At 46.1% G+C, this 20,199-nt stretch overlaps 1 protein-coding gene across 1 annotated transcript in view; it reads left to right on the top strand.

The window, feature by feature from the left end:
- Positions 1-20,199, top strand: part of LOC126188350 (titin homolog) — a 1,721,077-nt gene that overhangs the window by 899,389 nt on the left and 801,489 nt on the right. The window contains exon 34 of the mRNA XM_049929949.1: positions 15,665-15,834. Within this exon, the coding sequence (XP_049785906.1) occupies positions 15,665-15,834 (170 nt within the window). The remainder of the gene's footprint in view (positions 1-15,664; positions 15,835-20,199) is intronic.

Here is a 20,199-nt window from a genome sequence, read left to right as displayed (position 1 = left end):
CGACAACGAACTCCAAACGACACAAGGTGAACAGTCTTGACTTGCTGGTAGATGAAGTCAAAACTCAACTTTCGTGTCCAGGGTCGGTGAGCCACGGACCTCGTAGCAATGGGAACAGCGCCACACACTCCGACACCGCGTAGAGACCGCCAGCGGGCCCCGGCCGAACTACGCCCCGCCGAGAATTCCTCACTGCTCCACGCCAACCGACCGACTGGTCAGAGCCAGTACTCCGACAACATTTAAAATAACTTGTCAGTCAAAATCACACAAACTACACACAGTTTCACGAACACTTGCACGAAGAACCAGACAATGCTAACGGCAGTGACTGTGCAGGAACAGGGACGAGTCACGCGTCGGCACACACAGCCAACCCGTAAGCGATCGCCGGCCATATACACGCCGTCCGACAAGTCGACCGACCGACGACCAACCAAAGACGTCGCCACTCCAATCACGCGTGTCGGCAGCCGTCGGGCGAGTCATGGTGGTCCGGACCTCACTGCTGCCGCGCCCCGACTGAACTTGGGCCGCGTGTCAACTCAAACACTGCCACGTCCGAAATGCACTGCTAGCACCTCTGAACTTACTGGCTCAACCGAACTAACTCCCAACACACGACAACCGGGAAATAATAGCAGTCCAGCAAAGATAATACGGCAGGGCCTATATCGAAAAGCGCTGCTGCTGCCGCTCACGGGCAGGCAAGGCAGCAATTCAGTGACACCAGTAGTTGAAAATTAACATAACGAGGTGGGAGTACGGTAAAAACAAGATGTAAAATAAGAAATGGCACGAACACGGGCCACGCGCGGCTGAGCCGAGATGTGCGAATGTACACTCCTGGAAATGGAAAAAAGAACACATTGACACCGGTGTGTCAGACCCACCATACTTGCTCCGGACACTGCGAGAGGGATGTACAAGCAATGATCACACGCACGGCACAGCGGACACACCAGGAACCGCGGTATTGGCCGTCGAATGGCGCTAGCTGCGCAGCATTTGTGCACCGCCGCCGTCAGTGTCAGCCAGTTTGCCGTGGCATACGGAGCTCCATCGCAGTCTTTAACACTGGTAGCATGCCGCGACAGCGTGGACGTGAACCGTATGTGCAGTTGACGGACTTTGAGCGAGGGCGTATAGTGGGCATGCGGGAGGCCGGGTGGACGTACCGCCGAATTGCTCAACACGTGGGGCGTGATGTCTCCACTGTACATCGATGTTGTCGCCAGTGGTCGGCGGAAGGTGCACGTGCCCGTCGACCTGGGACCGGACCGCAGCGACGCAGGGATGTACGCCAAGACCGTAGGATCCTACGCACTGCCGTAGGGGACCGCACCGCCACTTCCCAGCAAATTAGGGACACTGTTGCTCCTGGGGTATCGGCGAGGACCATTCGCAACCGTCTCCATGAAGCTGGGCTACGGTCCGGCACACCGTTAGGCCGTCTTCCGCTCACGCCCCAACATCGTGCAGCCCGCCTCCAGTGGTGTCGCGACAGGCGTGAATGGAGGGACGAATGGAGACGTGTCGTCTTCAGCGATGAGAGTCGCTTCTGCCTTGGTGCCAATGATGGTCGTATGCGTGTTTGGCGCCGTGCAGGTGAGCGCCACAATCAGGACTGCATACGACCGAGGCACACAGGGCCAACACCCGGCATCATGGTGTGGGGAGCGATCTCCTACACTGGCCATACACCACTGGTGATCGTCAAGGGGACACTGAATAGTGCACGGTACATCCAAACCGTCATCGAACCCATCGTTCTACCATTCCTAGACCGGCAAGGGAACTTGCTGTTCCAACAGGACAATGCACGTCCGCATGTATCCCGTGCCACCCAACGTGCTCTAGAAGGTGTAAGTCAACTACCCTGGCCAGCAAGATCTCCGGATCTGTCCCCCATTGAGCATGTTTGGGACTGGATCAAGCGTCGTCTCACGCGGTCTGCACGTCCAGCACGAACGCTGGTCCAACTGAGGCGCCAGGTGGAAATGGCATGGCAAGCCGTTCCACAGGACTACATCCAGCATCTCTACGATCGTCTCCATGGGAGAATAGCAGCCTGCATTGCTGCGAAAGGTGGATATACACTGTACTAGTGCCGACATTGTGCATGCTCTGTTGCCTGTGTCTATGTGCCTGTGGTTCTATCAGTGTGATCATGTGATGTATCTGACCCCAGGAATGTGTCAATAAAGTTTCCCCTTCCTGGGACAATGAATTCACGGTGTTCTTATTTCAATTTCCAGGAGTGTATTTCAGCAAAATGTTCAAATCTGAATCAGCTTCCGTGGCCTGTCCAATTTTCCTATAGTTGAGCGGAAGAGACTGAAGCCATTCAGAATTCTGAGCATCGATGTGACAACAAGATGCAGCAGAAGCGTCAAAGTCTGTATCACGGCCAACCGGAAGACGTGAAAGTGTACCCGCATTACCATGTTGAGCTGCTTCACGATACACAATCTCGTACTGCTATTGAGACAACAACAAAGCCCATCATTGCAATTGTTGGTCAGTACGTACAGTAACTGGTTTAATCGGATGAAACAAAGATTGCAGTGGCTTGTAATCCGCTACTAAGTAGAATTTTCTGCTGTACAAATAGTGGTGGAATTTGGTGACACCATACACAATAGCCAAAGCCTCTTTCTCAATTTGTGAATAGTTACACTGAGCTTTGGACAACGCTTTTGATGCGAAAGCAGTAGGCCTTATGTCCTCTTCACGTAGAGGCCCCTTTTGTGGCGTTGTCGTCCTGGAGAGGGGTCGGTCATTGTGCGATTGGCTGACGTCTTCTTACAGCCATCTCTTCTCTGTCGTTCCCGACTGGCGTGCCGGCGCTTTGACTTTAGGGCGTAACAGAATGTAAAGGAAAAATCTGGTATGTCTAATGTTTCGGCTAGGAAGGACCTCTGTCGCCTTGAGCCAGAGACAGATAAAGGTACAGAACCACTGGTCAGTACCACACAAAGCTGGCGTACCTCGCTGGAATGTGAATCTGTGGGCACCTTAAGGGAGACCATTATACAGGGTAAAAAATTTGGAAATTTGTGGTAAGTTCTATGGGACCAATCTGGTGAGGTCATCGGTTCCTAGGCTTACACACTACTTAATGTAGCTTAAACTAATGACAACACACACACACACACCCATGCCAAAAGGAGGATTCGAACCTCCGACGGGGCGAGCCGCGCGAACCGTGGCAAGGCGCCTTACACCGCACGGTCACCCCGCGCGGTGATGTACAGGGTGTCCCAGAAATGTCCTGACGAACTTACTGAAGTTGTAGAGGGTGTCTTGATGAACAAATCGAGGATAGGAACATATATCAGGAATCGCCATCCAGGCGCCGTGCCTGCCACTAAACCACCCCTTCGGCGGCAAACGATTGTACTCTGACTGACCGTAGGCGAAAAGCCTCGCAATGTTGTTTCTTATTGAGTCATCGTAACTGACGCCCACTATCGCCGGTTTACAAGATGGATCTAGCTCCTGCGTAGAATTGCCTTGTCTCCTACGAATACAAGGGCGATGCACTTGAGGACAATATTATGGAAATGGAAGAGGATGTAGATGAAGATGAAATGGGAGATACGATACTGCGTGAAGAGTTGGACAGAGCACTGAAAGACCTGAGTCGAAACAAGGCCCCCGGAGTAGACAACATTCCATTGGAACTACTGACGGCCTTGGGAGAGCCAGTCCTGACAAAACTCTACCATCTGGTGAGCAAGATGTATGAAACAGGCGAAATACCCTCAGACTTCAAGAAGAATATAATAATTCCAATCCCAAAGAAAGCAGGTGTGGACAGATGTGAAAATTACCGAACAATCAGTTTAATAAGCCACAGCTGGAAAATACTAACACGAATTCTTTACAGACGAATGGAAAAACTAGTAGAAGCAGACCTCGGGGAAGATCAGTTAGGATTCCGTAGAAACACTGGAACACGTGAGGCAATACTGACCTTACGACTTACCTTAGAAGAAAGATTAAGGAAAGGCAAACCTACGTTTCTAGCATTTGTAGACTTAGAGAAAGCTTTTGACAATGTTGACTGCAATACTCTCTTTCAAATTCTAAAGGTGGCAGGGGTAAAATACAGGGAGCGAAAGGCTATTTACAATTTGTATAGAAACCAGATGGCAGTTATAAGAGTCGAGGGGCATGAAAGAGAAGCAGTGGTTGGGAAGGGAGTAAGACAGGGTTGTAGCCTCTCCCCGATGCTATTCAATCTGTATATTGAGCAAGCAGTAAAGGAAACAAAAAAAAATTCGGAGTAGGTATTAAAATCCATGGAGAAGAAATAAAAACGTTGAGGTTCGCCGATGACATTGTAATTCTGTCAGAGACACCAAAGGACTTGGAAGAGCAGTTGAACGGAATGGATAGTGTCTTGAAGGGAGGATATAAGATGAACATCAACAAAAGCAAAACGAGGATAATGGAATGTAGTCGAATTAAGTCGGGTGATGTTGAGGGTATTAGATTAGGATATGAGACACTTAAAGTAGTAAAGGAGTTTTGCTATTTGGGGAGCAAGATAACTGATGATGGTCGAAGTAGAGAGGATATAAAATGTAGACTGGCAATGGCAAGGAAAGCGTTTCTGAAGAAGAGAAATTTATTAACATCGAGTATAGATTTAAGTGTCAGGAAGTCATTTCTGAAAGTATTTGTATGGAGTGTAGACATGTATGGAAGTGAAATATGGACGGTAAATAGTTTGGACAAGAATAGAATAGAAGCTTTCGAAATGTGGTGCTACAGAAGAATGCTGAAGATTAGATGGGTAGATCACATAACTAATGAGGAAGTATTGAATAGGATTGGGGAGAAGAGAAGTTTGTGGCACAACTTGACCAGAAGAAGGGATCGGTTGGTAGGACATGTTCTGAGGCATCAAGGGATCACCAATTTAGTATTGGAGGGCAGCGTGGAGGGTAAAAATCGTAGGGGGAGACCAAGAGATGAATACAGTAAGCAGATTCAGAAGGATGTAGGTTGCAGTAGGTACTGGGAGATGAAGAAGCTTGCACAGGATAGAGTAGCATGGAGAGCTGCATCAAACCAGTCTCAGGACTGAAGACCACAACAACAACAACTACGAATAATGTGCTCTGTTTCTTCGGTGGATGACGGCTTCGGGCACGGGTTTCCATACGCAGTACATTTTTCTGCTATAACCCTTTAAAATCTCCATTGTTTTCTCGATGCACAGGAGAAAAATGGGCTGCGGATGGAAACCCGCATCTGAAGCCGTGATCCACCGAAGCAACAGAGCATCACATTCGTAGGAGACAAAGTGTTTCTACGCAGCAGCTGGCTCCACGGTCTCCGCAGACGATCGTGGGAATCAGTCTCGACCAATGAATAGCAGACAGCATCGTGAGACGTTCTGCTTACGGCCCGTCAGCGTAAAAAGAAACGTTCGCTGCCGAAGCAGTGGTCTAGCGGCAGGCGCCGGCGCCTGTAGCTTCGACGCGCTGTACTGCAGATGGCTGATGTTTCCGGCCACGGGCTCCTATCCTCGATTTGTTGCTCAAGACTCCCTCTAAAACACATCGAAGTCTCTCGCGACCATTCTGGGACAACCTGTAGGGCCAGGTTCGAGAGTGAAACAACACCTGCTGCACACCAGCTAGCAGTGGGCGCTAATGACCACTGTAGTTGTGCGCCCTAAAACCACAAATAAAAACCAGCTAGCAGGACAATGGAAAATATCGAAAGCAGATGGCAAATTGGCAACTCTACAGAACACAGGCTCTCAGATATCGGAGAAACTGAGTACAAATTGAAACGTCCCCTTACTAAAATTATAGAAGACTGTGCTTAAACTGACACACAATATTTTTTTAGCGCAACGCTATCTGACTTTGAGAAATCCCTACAAAGCAATGGCCCTGACTAACATTAACCTATACCTTTCACAAATCACTTACCTCACAAAAATCTTCGTTACTCGAACTACTGCAATACAGCGAGCGCCACTACTGCCAGCTAAATAAAAGATTCAAACTACGGAAGGCACTAACTACTGATAGGCATAGTTAGCAAATGAAAGATTTTAATAGAGAACAAACAATGTATTTACCTTAACATCATAATATATATAGTAGTTCATGACATCCAGTTTTACAAATTTCAAAACTCCGCCATCTCTCTCCCCACATCCACCACTGCTGGCGGCTCACCTCCAACTGCGCAACGCTACGCGCTGTTCACATCCAGCTGCCCAACACTACATTGGCTGACAACAATGCAAACTGGCCACATACTGCACACAGCACAGCCAGTGATTTTCTTACAGAGCGCTACGTAACGTTGCCAATAAGAAAACATAAACAGCCTACTTACATAGCCCCCATGCTCCCCACAAAAAATTTTACAAATTGTTTTGGGCAGTGGCCATAATGATTTGTTAAATTTTTTATAATTACAATAACAAAGATATCAAATGCACACACTTATTGATACAATGTTGGTCAAAAGCTAAAATTTTCTCACAGTACATAAAGACAGTCCAGATTGTTCATCACTGTAAAATTGCAGTGTTTTTCTCAAAGTCTGAACAATAAAAGAAAATGCACACGGAAGTAGTGGATTTCCATGCAGTCTTAAAAAAGTAGTGTTGTCCTTCCAACAGAAAGACAGTGCTGACTCTCGGCATGCAGACAGATAATGGGCCACAACAGAGCAAACCCACAGCAGAGTCAGTCGAAGTTTTGAAGAATATTGGTAGGTAGGTCATCACAGAGCAGGCCCACTGTAGTCCTGGTAGACATTACGGTATTGGTGGGCCACCAGAGGTGCAGACCCACTGCAGTCCTTGTAGAAATAATGGTACTGTTGGGTCATCAAAGATGCTTACCCACTGTAGTCCTTGTAGAGACGGCCAGCAGCCATCTGTTGCGACGGTGCAGGTGCACATTCACCATCGAAGAGTCTTGCGGAGAATATAGCAAGTCCATAAACCACCACTTGTGCACTCACAATGTTTTTGGAATTGTCCTTCGAACCAGCAATGCTGTTATCCAGTCCCTTGCTGAATTATTAACACACGTGTAAACACTAACAGTCCCTACTTCTCACATATCGCCCGCATCTCGTGGTCGTGCGGTAGCGTTCTCGCTTCCCACGCCTGGGTTCCCGGGTTCGATTCCCGGCGGGGTCAGGGATTTTCTCTGCCTCGTGATGGCTAGGTGTTGTGTGCTGTCCTTAGGTTAGTTAGGTTTAAGTAGTTCTAAGTTCTAGGGGACTTATGACCACAGCAGTTGAGTCCCATAGTGCTCAGAGCCATTTGAACCATTTTTCTCACATATTGTCCATATTCTATGACCAACAGAAACGTGTGCAGTGAAATGAATCCTTACAAGTTACTTAATTTTACAGAGCGCTACGTAACGTTGCCAATAATAAAACATAAACAGCCTACTTACAAAATCAACATAACACAGGAATCCTATCAGAGAGATAGTTTAGCAGTATGGGTGTGTCTTTTACTATGCAGAAACAGGGCGTTGTTTTTTTTTTATCTTATGGGACTTAACTGCTAAGGTCATCAGTCCCTAAGCTTATACACTACTTAACCTCAATTATCCTAAGAACAAACACAAACACCCATGACAGAGGGAGGACTCGAACCTCCGCCGGGACCAGCTCGCAGGGCGTTGTAGAACAGCAACAAAAATTATTACCAAATAGTTCACTTGGTGAAACGAAGCATGAGAGCAGTTGAGTCAGACGTAAAGAAACGCCCGTGGCAAATGTTTAGATCAGGATAGGATTAATGTTCCTGTTATAGGACATTTCGGTGCAGTGATTTATGAGAACCACTTCTGTGCTCGACTTGCTGTGACACAATTAGGTACTGGACGCAGTGACCGCCAGCGACTCTCGAGAGGTTGACGGCCTGCCCACAGCCAGTTCTGCCCCCAGCTACAACGCAGTCAGCCTCCCCAGAATGACGGGTGGCTACCAGCTGACGCTGTCTACAGACAGATCATCAACCAGTAATAACAGGCACAACAGTGAAAAGTCTGACTGCTAGTGTTCTGTTTGTGTCAAAGCATTGACTTAAACCCAGGAAAATGACCTCTAGATTGTAATGAATATAAAGTAGGTATTATAACATCAACAAAAGCAAAACGAGGATAATGGAATGTAGTCGAATTAAGTCGGGTGATGCTGAGGGAATTAGATTAGGAAATGAGACACTTAAAGTAGTAAAGGAGTTTTGCTATTTGGGGAGCAAAATAACTGATGATGGTCGAAGTAGAGAGGATATAAAATGTAGACTGGCAATGGCAAGGAAAGCGTTTCTGAAGAAGAGAAATTTGTTAACATCGAGTATAGATTTAAGTGTCAGGAAGTCATTTCTGAAAGTATTTGTATGGAGTGTAGCCATGTATGGAAGTGAAACATGCACGGTAAATAGTTTGGACAAGAAGAGAATAGACGCTTTCGAAATGTGGTGCTACAGAAGAATGCTGAAGATTAGATGGGTAGATCACATAACTAATGAGGAAGTATTGAATAGGATTGGGGAGAAGAGAAGTTTGTGGCACAACTTGACCAGAAGAAGGGATCGGTTGGTAGGACATGTTCTGAGGCATCAAGGGATCACCAATTTAGTATTGGAGGGCAGCGTGGAGTGTAAAAATCGTAGGGGGAGACCAAGAGATGAATGCACTAAGCAGATTCAGAAGGATGTAGGTTGCAGTAGGTACTGGGAGATGAAGAGGCTTGCACAGAATAGAGTAGCATGGAGAGCTGCATCAAACCAGTCTCAGGTCTGAAGACCACAACAACAAATTATTATCTTCTTCTTTTGATCACAATCGAGGAGAAATATTAATCCTTTTGTAATTATGTTTCGCCAGAGGCAACTGAAATTAAGTAACTGTGGTCCAAAGTAGAACATTGTTTGAATATAAAACTATTCTAATACACTCTATTTATTTTGCTCTAGCTCGCAAACCTAATGACTTTATCAGTAATACCAAATAGAGAACTGCAATTATTCTATATTCAGTATCTATCGTTACATTCATTAACTTCCAAGTGTAGTCAGAGAAATCTATATCTCCGCAAGCCACTGACGGTGTGTGGTGGAGAGTACCTTGAGTACCTCTATCGGTTTTCCCTTCTATTCCTAGTCTCGTATTGTTCGCGGAAGGAAAGATTGTCGGTATGCCTCGGTGTGGGCTCTAATCTCTCTGATTTTATCCTCGTGGTCTCTTCGCGAGATATACGTAGGAGGGAGCAATATACTGCTCGACTCCTCGGTGAAGGTATGCTCTCAAAACTTCAACAAAAGCCCGTACCGAGTTACTGAGCGTTTCTCCTGCAGAGTCTTCCACTGGAGTTTATGTATCATCTCCGTAACACTTTCGCGATTGCTAAATGATCCTGTTACGAAGAGCGCTGCTCTCCGTCGGACCTTCTCTATCTTTTCTATCAACTCAGCTGGTACGGATCCCACACCGGTGAGCAGTATTCAAGCTGTGGGCGAACAAGTGTACTGTAACCTACTTCCTTTGTTATCGGACTGCATTTCCTTAGGGTTCTTCCATTGAATCCCAGTCTGGCGTCTGCTTTACAGACGATTAATTTTATATCCTCATTTTTTAAATCACTCTTAATGCCTACTCCCACATAATTTATGGAATTAACTGCTTCCAGTTGCTGACCTGCTACATTGTAGCTAAATTATAAAGGATCTTTCTATGTATTCGCAGCACATTACACTTGTCTACACTGAAATTCAATTGCCATTCCCTGCTCTATGCGTCAATTCGTTGCAGATCCTCCTGCATTTCAGTACAATTTTACATTGTTACAACCTCTCGATATACTACAGCATCATCCGCAAAAACCCTCCGTGAACTTCCGATGTTATACACTAGGTCATTTATATACACTACTGGCTATTAAAATTGGTACACCAAGAAGAAATGCAGATGATAAACGGGTATTCATTGGACAAATATATTATACTAGAACTGACATGTGATTACATGTTCACGCAATTTGGGTGCATAGATCCTGAGAAATCAGTACCCAGAACAATCACCTCGGCCGTAATAACGGCTTTCACACGCCTGGGCATTGAGTTAAACAGAGCTTGGATGGCGTGTACAGGTACAGCTGCCCATGCAGCTTCAACGGGATACCACAGTTCATCAAGAGTAGTGAATGGCGTATTGTTGTTCGACCACCATTGACCAGACGTTTTCAATTGGTGAGAGATCTGGAGAATGTGCTGGCCAAGGCAGCAGTCGAACATTTTATGTATCCAGAAAGGACCGTACAGGACCTGTAACATGCGGTCGTGCATTATCCTGCTGAAATGTAGGCTTTTGCAGGGATCGAATGAAGGGTAGAGCCAAGTGGGGTAACACATCTGAAATGTAACGTCCACTGTTGGAAGTGCCGTCAATTCCAACAAGAGGTGACCGAGACGTGTAACCAATGGCATCCCATACCATCACGCCGGGTGATTCACCAGTATGGCGACAACGAATACACCCTTCCAATGTGCGTTCACCGCGATGTCGGCAAACACGGATGCGACCATAATGATGCTGTAAACAGAACCTGGATTCATCCGAAAAAATGACGTTTTTCCATTCGTGCCCCCAGGTTCGCCGTTGATTACGCCATCGCTGGCGCTCCTGTCTGTGATGCAACGCATTTCTCCTCCTTACGAGAGGCATCACAACAACGTTTCACCAGGAAACGCCGGTCAACTGCAGTTTGTGTATGAGAAATCGGTTGGAAACTTTCCTCATGTCAGCATAGTGTAGGTGTCGCAACCGGCGCCAGCCTTGTGTGAATGCTCTGAAAAGGTAATCATTTGCATATCACTGCATCTTTTTCGTGTCTGTTAAATTTCGCGTCTGTAGCACGTCATCTTCGTGGTGTAGCAATTTTAATGGCCAGTAGTGTACTTCCCAGGCGACAGGGCACAAGAATTTGCCCCTTGTGAAATACGTTTACGTCAGTGCATTTCCCCTTTTGTAGCCTGTATCGTCACTCGAACGACCCCCCATTCGTCTCTGTTCCGTGTTTATACTTTTCTTACCGCGTCATGTGTCAGCAAAGTCCCCAGGTGGTATTTGGGGCCAACGGGATATACGGGCTCTGTTGCGTACGTTACGGCACGTGACACTACAGATTCGACGAGTTGCAGCGACCGTCTCCGGCTGGGGGCCAGCCACTATCTGACACCACTTCAATACTTCGTAGCTGCGCGATTAAATACACTCACTTCTCGACAGCATATGACTTTAGTGGGTATTTCCCGCTTGGCCCCGGACGTAGACGAGCGTTCGCGATGTATGTCGGGTAAAGGCCGGTTGCCACTAGAGCACGGCAGCGCGGCGTGCGGCAACGGCAGCAGCAAGCGTTTTCCGCGTTGACGCGGCGGCTCGCGGAATTAGCATTCCCATCTGGAAGCGGCAGACGTTAGCGGTAGCCAATGACGGACAGCCACTGAGGTACGGGGCAGGACCCACTGAAACGCGCGGTGCGTTTGATTAACTATATCTTACACCTACATGAAGGAAAGACGAAGTTGGGTGAAGACATACCAATTTTTCATTTTCTGTACAATGTACTCTTTCACATATTTCATTATTCATGTTTTCTCATTTCACCATAAACAGATTTCATGACTACCGTTCACGATTGTTCACTATCTCCTAACACATTGAAACAATGTACGACAAAAGAGATTATTCAGATAGTTAAGCGAGACAAAAATTTAAAATGTGATACGGTAGCAGGTACACGAAAACAGTAAGAACACAAAGGCTAGGTGGAAGGGATGAAAGTGGAAGCCACCTGATAGAATTTCCCACAGAGCATAATGTAATCATCGCCAGCACCTTGCTTAAGAATCACGAAAGAATAATATATAATTGGAACAGTTTTAGAAACCAGATTTTAAATTGTAAGGCATTTCCTGGTGCAGACGCAAACCTGAATAAAGACTGTCAATAGCAAGAAAAGCGTTCTGAAAAAGAAAATTTGTTCACTCCGAATATAAATTCTAATGGTTGGATACTATTTTACAAAGGTATTTGTGTGGTGTGCAGCCTTGTATGTAAGTGAAACATGGACGATGAACAGTTCTGTCAAGAAGACAATGGACGCTTTCAAAACGTGGTGACTCATAAGAATGCTGAACATTAGATACGAGGATCGTGTGACTAAAGAAGAGGTACGGAATTAAATAGAGGAGGAAGAGGAAATTACGGCACAACTTTGACAACAATAGGGGTTAGCTGACAGGGCGTTTTATGGGGCGTCAAAGAGTGAGGACAAAGGGGTTGGGTGATACTATTCTGACAATAATCATCTGTTGAAATACTATTCTACTATTTTATCTATTAATGTAAGCAGTGAATTTACTCTTCCATGCACTCCTCCACAAAACATTTAAACCAAAACTGAAATCAGCTGAACACCAAATCTTTCAACCACTGTCTGACAACTACTGGATTCACTTTCAACTTTCTATAACTATCACTGGCTAGCCACACACACATACAGATATAAGGAGAACAAAAATAAACAAACATTAGTTTTCAGAATATAATTCTGCAGTTTGGCAACATGTACATAAACAAACCAGACAGGAAGGGACATGAGGTGAACACACTGTAGTTACGACTTCAAATCAGAGTTTTCGGTAAAACGTCTACTGCTAGTGACAGAAGAAAAAAGAGCGAACATGAAAATGTGCTTATGTTCCTTAATCTAAGTTTTAGTTCAACCTCCAGCATGTGACCAGGTGAGGGGAAACGTATATGTCCGCCAAAAACTCGATTCACTGCAAGTAATCAGTCATTCACGTAAAAAAAGATGTGAACTGTTTTATAATCTGCAAGTATCACATACCAAAACAAAACTGAATAATTCTAGATTCCACCGAAGATGCCTTAAAGTAAAAGGTGAAATGCGTCTTGAATCAGTAAAGTACACTGGATAAAGAAAAAAGAAAGGAAATAATCAATAGCTCTACATATTTTGTAAATTACATTGTATGACATACCAGCAAATTAGTTTCGGTTTAACTTCTCATTCGACATACTATTAAATGCCGTTTAAAAAAATTCATCTATCCCTTCTGAAAAACTGTACTTACTTTCATATCTCGGTAGATAAACAATTTAGGATATTTATCTTGCGACGAAATACATGACTTTTCACAAGTTATCGTTTGCAAAAAAACACGTTTCGATTTCTTGAAACGTTTACGAAATTTGCGGTTGATACAACCACATGGTTTACGACGAGCAGGACGAAGTACCAGTCGCGTCGCGAGCGACCCGTGCGCGGTCACGGCACAGCCCGTCCGCCGACATATCATTCAATATCTCGAGAACGGTGATAGCTATCGATCTGCTCTCAGCTTTAAAAACAATTTCGATATGTTGACTGAATTTCATACGCAATAATGTATTACCTAATATGAACTGTACGCAAAGTCCACGCAATGCGTTTTTACCTCTGCACACTCATTAAAATTTCGTGTAAAGGTTTACGTAAATGCGGTACAGCAAGTAACCACCACGAATAACGAAAAGAAATTCGGTTCTTTATCGAGAGAAGATATCAGGCTGTAACATGCCCAAGAATCAAATTTTTCTACCGAATAGTTTCCTTGGAATCGGATGATAAGTATTTCATAGCTGCCGCCGCATCCGCGCCAGCGGTTCGGCGAAAGTTCGCGTGGCCCGCGGTTCCGTACCTGACGTCACGCTCAGCGCGTTCTGTGATTGGCGGCGCGCACCTGGAGCGCGGCGCGCGGGAGCGGAAGCGGAAGCGGTTCGACATGGTCAAACCGCGACGCAGAGCCCGCCGCGCCGTGCCGCTGACGCCGTTTCCATGGCAACCACGTCGCTGACGCGCGGTTTTGACGCGCGGCAGCCCTAGTGGGAACCGGCCTTAAGACGACTAGTGTGACGACAGCATATGACGTTAATGGGTATTTCCCGCTTGGTCCCGGACGTAGACGAGCGTTCGCGATGTATGTCGGGCAAGACGACTAGTGTGACGTCACAGGCTTGTTGCCGAGGCCCACGAGAAAGACAGGCCGCGGCGCGTACGTCACGAAGGTGACCCATGGACTTCCCATCATTATAGGACTAATAACAGTAAATTCCATAATACCGGATTCCAGTAGAAGGTTCAGTTTTCATTTGTACAGACACGCCTAGTTACGAGTTAACCGGTGCAGAAACGTAGTTTTCTGCTGATTTGAGCGAGAGAGGGACCGCAGGACTACCTTCGTGACGTACGCGCCACGTCCTGTCTTTCTCGTAGGCCTCGCTCATTGCAGGTCTCGTGTTTCTCATTGACCCCCAGTATTTTGGCTCATTGTTGTAGGTACTATAAGAGATACTGCAGAGAAGCGGGCAGCGTGCCGGAACCGGATTCAGTACATCCATTCTTCTTGAACAACACAAACACTGTGCCGCACCGTATACGATCAGAATCATCACACAGGAAGATGTGAACACAGCACTGACACGGCACGAAAACAGTTGTCGCGTCCCGGCACAGGTCCCGGATGCCAATATAGAGTTGGTCGAGCCTGCGTAGCGCAATCGGGACGTTGACGACAATTATGGGTTTGCGGTTCCCTTTAACTAGTCTTTATTACGGAGATGAGAGGGAGTAGAATCTCCTGGACTGTCTAAGGGCGTGTAGGAGGTGTAGATACCTTATACAATACTTCCAATAGGTAGCGGGTACAAAGGGGGAATTGGCAGCACTGAAAAAACAGTAAGGTGAGATGTCTCCTTTAAAGTAATTTATTAAACTAATATCACAAAGAACATGTGAGGTGTCAGACCCTTCCCCTTACTCTGTATGCTTCTATAGATTCAGCCAGAATCTCCACTTTACTCTTCCTTTATATGAAAGGACCTTTATACTATCCACAGGAGACAAGCACCAGCCAGTGGCTTGTTCCTTCTATTGCTGAACTAGCTGTAGAGGCTACTTGAGACAGAGACAACTATCCCTGTTCAAAACTATTCCACAGTAAAACTTCTACTTAACTGACAGTTGTAGTTGATTCCACCAGAGCATCACCGTCTTCTCGTAGTTGCAGTTACTATAAACTCATCAGTAGCGGATGCTACCGTCTCGATGCTGCCGGGCCTTGGGCGCTGCTTGTGCCCTCTTCGACTTCTGCGACGACTCTGCTTCTTGCTGCACGCGGATGCCCTTAAATACCCATTGTGAAGGTCTGCCCTGCTCGGACGCAGCCCTCGCATGCGCTTTCTCTAACTTATTTGTCGGTCTTCCCGGACGTTTCGTCGCTGTGAACCTACATTGGTTTCGATATGTCGGGCCGAGTCCCGGACGGAAAGTTCCTTCTCACCCTTCAAGGTCCGGGAGACGCGCTGTTCGTATCCTCGACGTGTTTACTAGCTCAGGCTAGTTGTACTGTGTGACACTTTCCCTTCCGTGTCTGCGGTACTGCGCGGCGTCCGCGTAAGAAATACTGGCTGAACCTTTACATTATGAATAGCTATGTCATTTTATCACTTAAATCATCTGGGGACCTGACACAGTGTCGCAGCGTGCGTTAGTGAGGCTACGCACTGAGCAGCGCCACCTTTGCGCGTTTCAGGGAGGCGGCGGAGGCGGGCGAGGGCGTGGAGGCGGCGCCGCAGTTCACGATGCGGCTGCGCGACCGGCGCGTGCAGGTGACCTACCCGGTGCGGATGACCTGCCAGGTGGCCGGCTGGCCCGCCCCCACCGTCACCTGGACCAAGGACGGCGCTGACGTCACGCCGGACGGTAAGTGCCGAGCCCTGGCAGCCACACGCTGCACCCGTCAAACCTAACGTCGCAGGCCCTTAAGGTTGTTTTTTTTTTTTGGTCATCAGTCTACTGACTGGTTTGATGCGGCCCACCAAGAATTCCGTTCCTGTGCTAACCTCTTCACCTCAGAATAGCACTTGCAACCTACGTCCTCAATTATTTGCTTGACGTATTCCAATCTCTGTCTTCCTCTACAGTTTTTGCCCTCTACAGCTCCCTCTAGTACCATGGAAGTCATTCCCTCATGTCTTAGCAGATGTCCTATCATCCTGTCCCTTCTCTTTTATCAGTGTTTTCCACATATTCCTTTCCTCTCCGATTCTGCGTAGAACCTCCTCATTCCTTACCTTATCAGTCCACCTAATTTTCAACATTCGCCTATAGCACCACATCTCAGATGCTTCGATTCTCTTCTGTTCCGGTTTTCCCACAGTCCATGTTTCACTGCCATACAATGCTGTACTCCAGACGTACCTCCTCAGAAACTTCTTCCTCAAATTAAGGCCGGTATTTGATATTTGTAGACTTCTCTTGGCCAGAAATGCCTTTTTTGCCATAGCGAGTCTGCTTTTGATGTCCTCCTTGCTCCGTCCGTCATTGGTTATTTTACTGCCTAGGTAGCAGAATTCCTTAACTTCATTGACTTCGTGACCATCAATCCTGATGTTAAGTTTCTCGCTGTTCTCATTTCTACTACTTCTCATTACCTTCGTTTTTCTCCGATTTACTCTCAAACCATACTGTGTACTCATTAGACTGTTCATTCCGTTCAGCAGATCATTTAATTCTTCTTCACTTTCACTCAGGATAGCAATGTCATCAGCGAATCGTATCATTGATATCCTTTCCCTTTGTATTTTAATTCCACTCCTGAACCTTTCTTTTATTTCCATCATTGCTTCCTCGATGTACAGATTGAAGAGTAGGGGCGAAAGGCTACAGCCTTGTCTTACACCCTTCTTAATACGAGCACTTCGTTCTTGATCGTCCACTCTTATTATTCCCTCTTGGTTGTTGTACATATTGTATATGACCCGTCTCTCCCTATAGCTTACCCATACTTTTTTCAGAATCTCGAACAGCTTGCACCATTTTATATTGTCGAACACTTTTTCCAGGTCGACAAATCCTATGAAAGTGTCTTGATTTTTCTTTAGCCTTGCTTCCATTATTAGCCGTAACGTCAGAATTGCCTCTCTCGTCCCTTTACTTTTCCTAAAGCCAAACTGATCGTCACCTAGCGCATTCTCAATTTTCTTTTCCATTCTTCTGTATATTATTCTTGTAAGCAGCTTCGATGCATGAGCTGTTAAGCTGATTGTGCGATAATTCTCGCACTTGTCAGCTCTTGCCGTCTTCGGAATTGTGTGGATGATGCTTTTCCGAAAGTCAGATGGTATGTCGCCAGACTCATACATTCTACACACCAACGTGAATAGTCGTTTTGTTCCCACTTCCTTTAGAAATTTTGATGGAATGTTATCTATCCCTTCTGCCTTATTTGACCGTAAGTCCTCCAAAGCTCTTTTAAATTCCGATTCTAATACTGGATCCCCTATCTCTTCTAAATCGACTCCCGTTTCTTCTTCTATCACATCAGACAAATCTTCACCCTCATAGAGGCTTTCAATGGATTCTTTCCACCTATCTGCTCTCTCCTCTGCATTTAACAGTGGAATTCCCGTTGGCGCGCGGGATTAGCCGAGCGGTCAAAGGCGCTGCATTCATGGACAGAGCGGCTGGTCCCGGCGGAGGTTCGAGTCCTCCTTCGGGCATGGGTGTGTGTGTTTGTCCTTAGGATAATTTAGGTTAAGTAGTGTGTAAGCTTAGGGACTGATGACCGTAGCTGTTAAGTCCCATAAGATGTCACACACATTTTTTTGAATTTCCATTGCACTCTTAATGTTACCACCGTTGCTTTTAATGTCACCAAAGGTTGTTTTGACTTTCCTGTATGCTGAGTCTGTCCTTCCGACAATCATATCTTTTTCGATGTCTTCACAGTTTTGCTGCAGCCATTTCGTCTTAGCTTCCCTGCACTTCCTATTTATTTCATTCCTCAGCGACTTGTATTTCTGTATTACTGATTTTCCCGGAACATGTTTGTACTTCCTCCTTCCATCAATCAACTGAAGTATTTCTTCTGTTACCCATGATTTCTTCGCAGCTACCTTCTTTGTACCTATGTTTTCCTTCCCAACTTCTGTGATGGCCCTTTTTAGAGATGTCCATTCCTCTTCAACTGTAATGCGTACTGCGCTATTCCTTATTGTTGTATCTATAGCGTTAGAGAACTTCAAACGTATGTCGTCATCCCTTAGTACTTCCGTATCCCACTTCTTTGCGTATTGATTCTTCCTGACTAATGTCTTAAACTTCAGCCTACTCTTCATCACTACTATATTGTGATCTGAGTCTATATCTGTTCCTGGGTACGTCTTACAATCCAGTATCTGATTTCGGAATTTCTGTCTGACCATGATGTAATCTAATTGAAATCTTCCCGTATCTCCGGGCCTTTTCCAAGTATACCTCCTCCTCTTGTGATTCTTGAACAGGGTATTCGCTATTACTAGCTGAAACGCGTTACAGAACTCAATTAGTCTTTCTCCTCTTTCATTTCTTGTCCCAAGCCTATATTCTCCTGTAACCTTTTCTTCTACTCCTTCCCCTACAACTGCATTCCAGTCGTCCATGACTATTAGATTTTCGTCCCCCTTTACATACTGCATTACCCTTTCAATATCCTCATACACTTTCTCTATCTGTTCATCTTCAGCTTGCGACGTCGGCATGTATACCTGAACTATCGTTGTCGGTGTTGGTCTGCTGTCGATTCTGATTAGAACAACCCGGTCACTGAACTGTCCACAGTAACACACCCTCAGCCCTACCTTCCTATTCATAACGAATCCTACACCTGTTATACCATTTTCTGCTGCTGTTGATATTACCCGACACTCATCTGAGCAGAAATCCTTGTCTTCCTTCCACTTCACTTCACTGACCCCTACTATATCTAGATTGAGCCTTTGCATTTCCCTTTTCAGATTTTGTAGTTTCCCTACCACGTTCAAGCTTCTGACATTCCACGCCCCGACTCATAGAACGTTATCCTTTCGTTGATTATTCAATCTTTTTCTCATGGTAACCTCCCCCTTGGCAGTACCCTCCCGGAGATCCGAATGGGGGACTATTCCGGAATCTTTTGCCAATGGAGAGATCATCATGACACTTCTTCAATTACAGGCCACATGTCCTGTGGATACACGTTACGTGTCTTTAATGCAGTGGTTTCCATTGCCTTCTGCATCCTCATGTCGTTGATCATTGCTGATTCTTCCGCCTTTAGGAACAATTTCCCACCCCTAGGACAAGAGAGTGCCCTGAACCTCTACCCGCTCCTCCGCCCTCTTTGACAAGGCCGTTGGCAGAATGAGGCTGACTTCTTATGCCGGAAGTCTTCGGCCGCCAATGCTGATTATTTATCAAAATTTAGGCAGTGGCGGGGATCGAACCCGGGACCGAAGACGTTTTTATTATGGATCAAAGACGCTACCCCTAGTCCACAGGTACCTCCTTAAGGTACCAACGCATATCACCCGACGTTCTTCATCTCCGAAGTACACTTCTGACAGGTCTCCAAAATGCCCATCCTTTCCTTAACTATCGGTCACCAGTCTTGCGACTCATTTGAAGGCTGTGTCGTGATTACCCGTCCTATCCCAATCTGTTCCTCTGACAGCTGCACTTAAAGGCCTAACCACATTGCGCAGTTATTTTTTATGCCAGAAACTCTCTCTTCCCCTACAGTTTTTCCCTCTCCGTCAACTTCTAGTGATAGGCGTAACTTGTGTATCGCACTTTGCACCCTCCTTCCATCCTTCCATTCCCTCTTGGCATCACCCCCATTACTCGTGCAGCAGGTCCGGCCATCTTTGTCCCAGTACATTAAAGGTAAATTATTTACAACGGCAGAAAACGTACGAAAACCCTACACAACGAGTGGCCTCGTGAAGACAGTGGACATGACGCCTGTCGTCGGTTGCTGAAGCCTGCGTAGTGCCCTTGTCACCATACAGTGGTCGCAGCAATGGCTTCCTGATGCCACACACTAGAATCGGCGCCCATCTGATTCACAGTAGACCGCTCTGAAGATCCATACCAGACGCTGTTGACTCAGAAAGAGGAATTCTCGAGTGGTCTCCGATTTGGTATGATCCATATGTCTTGCACAGATTAGCAAGCTACTTTGAAAGTCACTTAATTCGCCACGTGGCTACATAGCCACTAAACATCTGTCCGTAGTAGACTGCTCATATATTATGTCTACACTCACTC

The sequence above is a fragment of the Schistocerca cancellata genome, chromosome 5, assembly GCF_023864275.1.
Source record: "Schistocerca cancellata isolate TAMUIC-IGC-003103 chromosome 5, iqSchCanc2.1, whole genome shotgun sequence".
NCBI lineage: Eukaryota > Metazoa > Arthropoda > Insecta > Orthoptera > Acrididae > Schistocerca > Schistocerca cancellata.
The sequence above is the reverse complement of the archived record's forward strand: the minus strand, read 5'-3'. Positions and strand labels throughout refer to the sequence as shown.